The sequence below is a fragment of the Olea europaea genome, chromosome 2 (genome assembly GCF_002742605.1).
Source record: "Olea europaea var. sylvestris chromosome 2, O_europaea_v1, whole genome shotgun sequence".
In the NCBI taxonomy this organism is placed as follows: domain Eukaryota; kingdom Viridiplantae; phylum Streptophyta; class Magnoliopsida; order Lamiales; family Oleaceae; genus Olea; species Olea europaea.
In genome coordinates, this window is record NC_036238.1 from 9,320,867 (window position 1) to 9,326,072 (window position 5,206).

General features: G+C 34.9%; 1 protein-coding gene across 1 annotated transcript; it reads right to left on the reverse strand.

Moving 5' to 3' along the window:
- Positions 1–1,185: 1,185 nt before the first annotated feature.
- On the reverse strand, positions 1,186–4,246 carry LOC111372082 (zinc finger MYM-type protein 1-like). Its single transcript, XM_022994256.1, has 4 exons — positions 4,232–4,246; positions 4,055–4,121; positions 1,499–3,861; positions 1,186–1,248 (listed from the first exon to the last, which is right to left on the reverse strand). The coding sequence occupies exons 1-4, from the start codon at positions 4,244–4,246 to the stop codon at positions 1,186–1,188; spliced, it is 2,508 nt and encodes an 835-aa protein (XP_022850024.1).
- Between the last annotated feature and the right edge of the window lie 960 nt (positions 4,247–5,206).

Here is a 5,206-nt window from a genome sequence, read left to right on the forward strand (position 1 = left end):
GCTTTTGTAATCTTATATATTCTGAGACTTAAGTCTTTTGCCTTTAGTGGAAAAAGCAAAGACTAATAATTAGATTGTGTGGTCTAGGGTCAATTAGACAGGATCTAATTGTTGGAAGTTTGATAATATATGTCCGATCAGGTCCTATGGTAGCTCCATGAAGTATTGGAACTTAATTACAATAATTATAATTGTTCTGGACTTATTTTTAATTACAATAAAGTTTTGTACGTAGTTGTGAATACTACGAATGTTGTAAACTTAATTATAATTGTAATTAACGTTCTAGGACTACACATGTAATTAAATGTGAACTAATTGAATTTGGATTTTAATTAGAATTCATATTTGAATGTGGAATTATTATTGTATAAGAACTGAAACTCTTCTATCTCTATAAATAGAGATCAGATACAACCCAGACATCCTATGGAATGAAATTGTACAACATTCATAATACATAATTTCATGGCGTTCAAATTTTGGAGAGAGAAAAATATTTTTCTTAATTTTTTCAATTGTCCAGTTCAAGAATTAGTTTCTTGATTTAGTTAAAAGAAGACGCCCACCCACCGGTGTAATCTTGACTTTGGAGAAGACCATAGAAGATTTGGAGGTTTGAAGCATCAAGTTCTTGAAATTAAAAAGCTGAAAATTCGTGATCCAAAAAGTTGGAAATTCGTGGTTTAAAATTAATTCAAGAATTGATCATAAAATTTAGGTAAAAATTCGAATTCTTTATTTTTTATATAACATGCATGTGAACATCTAGACGATCTTATTTATTGAATTAGCGAAATTTTTAATTTCTGAATAATTCCGCTTCCGCATTCCAACAATATCAAACAAGCACCGCTAAATAACATCAAGGCTAAATTGTTTCCCGAAGGTAAGTATGTAATTGTTTCATGCCGAAGGAGCTATGAACTAAAGGTAACTAAATTGAGATAAAAAGATAAGTTTGAAACAATGTGAAAAATCCACTTATAGCACTGAGCACCTAACTTAAACTTAAAAATATGGGTGCTTGAATAATAAATTTTAGATCTGCCTCTTTTTAATAGCCCAAAATCTTTGAATTTTTTTTGTAGTTTTTCTTTTGCTAAACAACTTTTATGCTTATATTTGTGCATGCAACAGAGGGACTGAGAAAGACATAGAGGGTCTGTTGTTGTAATTTACTTTTCAATCTCGTGCTTCATATATGAGACCATCAATGAGGAGTTCTACTGGTAACAAATACATCTCCTACAGAAAATGGAAGATTTGGTGTTTAATGCATCCTAAATGAATTGAATCATAATATTGGTGATAGCTAAAACAATTAGGATAATAAATACAATTTATATCCTTATTCAGGGGCGGACCCAGAGACTTCGGACTGTGGAGTCAAAAATGAAATTTTTTTCGAACAACATATCATTAACAAAAATAAATTCATATGCTACTACAATTGTAGCCTATGCGTTTTCATACTTTGAAAACGTCGTATAATTACATCGTTATCAATATTGTCAAGTACATCACTTTCAATATATGCAACCAAACTATCACTTAACCATTGATCTCCCATTCGATTACGTAGTCGATTCTTGACAATCTTCATTGCAGAAAATACTCTTTCTACCGTAGCAGTTGCAACTGGAAGAATTAACGCCAATGTTACAAGCCTGTAAACTAATGGATACACCTCATGTTTTTTCGTCACAACCAAGGTTTCTGCAAGATCATTAAGGCCTTGTAACCCTTCAAAATCTTTGTGAGAGCGCATATCAATAATATACGTCTGAATTTGCTCTTCAAATGCCAAGATCTCTATTGGTTTAAAATCTTTGGGATAATACTCACACAATTGAATTAACTTATCCTTGTTGAAAGCAGAGAATGAATTATTCGGACACAAGCATGCAACACAAAGGAGTAAGTCACTATTTACCTCAGAGAAACGATCATTCAACTCTTGAATTTGCATATCAATGATAGCATAGAAGAAATCCACACGAAAATGATGTAGATTTGTAATTTCTTGAGTGTTACGCCGTGAACGGCCTAGAGGTATAAACATATCATCCATATTGGGAACATCAATATTGTATCTTTCGCAGAAGCAGGAAACTGTTCTTAAAAATGATTCCCATTCATTGTCCCTCATTGCTTGAAGTCGTTCTTTACTTATTTTCACTAATTTCATAGCGTTGACAATATCTTGATCTCTTCTTTGTAATGATTTTGACAATTCATCTGAAATACCCAATACCTTTTTCATGAGATGCAAACTGAATACAAAATCAAATGTCAACATAGATCCCAACAAAATACGTGCTTCCCCTCGCTTTCCACAACTAGTATCATCAGTGGCAATCATCTCGACGACATCAACTGTAGCAGAAAACATGATAATCAAGTTAAGTAAAGAATTATAGTGAGAGCCCCAACGAGTATCACCAGGTCGCTTAAGAGTAGTTTCTTGATTAAAGCCCTTTCCACTTGAGATTTCACCAAGATTTAATGATTCAACAACTTCAAGCCTCTTCTTCTCTCGAAGAAGATCACACCGCTTAGCCAATCCACCAACAACATTTACCACTTTATTCACTAAAGTAAAGAATGTTTCAATTTCTGCATGCTTGCTTGCCACAGCTACAAGAGCTAATTGTAGTTGATAAGCAAAACAGTGTATATAAAAAGCACTTGGATTCTCTTTCAAAATAAGTGCTTTAAGACCATTGTACTCACCTCGCATGTTGCTTGCCCCGTCATAACCTTGACCTCTTAAACTAGATATACTTAAGTTAAATCGAGAGAATAAGTTATCAATAGAATCCTTAAGTGAAAGAGCTGTGGTACTAGAGACATGTTCTACTCCAATAAAACGTTCTGTTACTTGTCCTTTCTGATTCACATAACGTAGAACAACGGACATTTGCTCCTTCACTGATACATCACAAGATTCATCAACAAGAATGGAAAATAACCTATCACCAATATCCCTCATAAAAACATCAAGTGTTTCAAATGCAATAGCACTCACAATGTCCTTTTGAATTTTAGGTGATGTTAACTGAAGGTTTTCGGGAGCATTACTCAAACAAACATCCTTAATCTCTTTATTATGATCACATAACCACTGCAAAAATTCAAGAAAATTTCCTTGATTTCTTGAATTTTCTGATTCATCATGTCCACGAAACGAAAGCCCTTGTCGTAGAAGCAATCGAACACAATCAATTGACGCATTCAAATGAATTCGATACTCATCTTTTGTTTTGTTCGACTTCTTAAAGAGAACACAATCAATATTTTGTTTCTGATTCACAAAAGCCTCGTACTTAATCCGAGCTCGATTGTGCGCACTACCACTTTTCCCGACATGAATTTGAAGCCTTTCTTTCTTTTTCCAATTTGAGAATCCTCCATCAATAAAAGAATCACCACCACCATGTTCTTCACTATTTGGTTTGAAAAGATAACAATAAAAGCAAAATATGGCATCTTTTGCTATACTGTATTCCAACCAATCAGGAAAGTCATTAAACCATGAAGTTTTAAATCGTCTTAACGACGAATCTCCAAATTCTTTCTGTGGACACAAGTGATTTCGAGACTGACATGGACCCTTTTGTACGTATGCTCTTCGAATTTCAACCTGAACATTAACATTGTAATTCGCAATTGGAGTTCTTAATCCAGGATCCGAAGGTAATTCTGCTAAATCAATTTTATCCCAAACATCTCTTTGACTCCCGGTATTTGATTCTATTTCTTCTTGGACAACTTGTTTTTTTTTTTGAACACTCGTTTCAGAATTAATTTGCTCTCCACTTGAACATTCGAATTTTCGTTTAAAATATTTCTCCATGACTGTTAAAAAAAATAAATTCAACACAGAATCACATATCAATAAATAAATAACATATATCAGTTTTCATCAAAGCATAACACTAAATTGATAATAAACAACAATTAATTGAATTCCATAAACAATTATAAATCCCCAAATTAGAGAAAGTCAGCCATTACTTACTTGGAATTGGAATTGGAATTGAGGTCTAACTTCTAAATTCCAGCCTCCAGCCTCCAGGAACTTCCAGCAGCAGCAGTGAGCTACTGAGCTCAGTTACCTCAGTACATAGTAGTCACTGCAGTGAAATCAATTCCATTGTAAATGATTTTTCCCAAATTGTAAAAAATCAATTCCATTATCCATACCATACGGTGACAGGTGACTTACGGTCCATGACTCCATTCCATACTTTCATACAATCATACGGTATTACGGTTCACACCAAAATGACCAAATCAGTGACTGTGAGTGTGACTGTGTGAGTCGGTGACAATGAATCAGAGATTCAGAATAATGAAGATTTCATTTAATGTGTTCATCCAATCATCCAATTTCATTTAATATGTTCATCCAAACGGACCAAACCGGCAAACCCTACAAAATTAACTTACCGACCGAAAGCCGAAAGTGGAAGTGCTGACTGCAGAAATCGGTGGAAATTGGAAAAGGAACGCTTCGCCCTTCACGCCTGCCGCCTGCGCCGCTGCTATTTGGGGACTGCACTGGTCGCTGGGGAGTGGGGAGAGTGAGCTGGGAGACGGGTTACCGAACACAGCCAGAGACAGGGGAGACGGGGTGGAGTGGAATCAGTGGATAATGGATTGGGCTTACACTCTTAAGTCTTACCGTCTTGGTCTCTTGGACTCAGTTTTACCTCTTAGAAATTGGATTGGATTTACATTGCGCTAATGGGCTGGTGCTTATTTATTTAATTGATTGATTCAATTGGATTTGGAACCCCAAACCCAACCTTTTCTTTCAGGAGCAGAAACGCAAAAAAAAAAAAAAATGGAAAAAAAATGTGGGGTCATTTGACCCCATGTGGGTCCGCCCCTGGACCCGTGGTTGAGATGTTACACGTTGAAGATGGAATTACAGGCAGGAAAATTAAGGAAATGGAAATCAACACAGACCAGAATGAGAGCCATTTTTGCTCTTCTTTGTTGAGTTTTTTGCTTATCTTTAGCATTTTTGTTGAGTGATAAAGGAATCATATGACCCTCTTTATATAGGAATTAGATCAAAAGAAAGAATTTAAGCTAAGCGCCATTACTCATGAAATTTATTGTTCTTTCTTTTTTCTGGTTAAGAAGATCAAAAGAGTCTGTTCTATTTTACTTTGGTTTCATAACATTAATTTTT

Excerpts from the sequence above, each read along its gene's own strand:
- LOC111372082 (XM_022994256.1), bottom strand. Across the intron at positions 3,862-4,054 it reads CTGGAGGCTGGAATTTAGAA|TCATGGAGAAATATTTTAAA; the intron begins GTTAGACCTCAA and ends TTTTTTTAACAG. Across the intron at positions 1,249-1,498 it reads TTGACAATATTGATAACGAT|GAGATGTATTTGTTACCAGT; the intron begins GTAATTATACGA and ends CATTTTCTGTAG.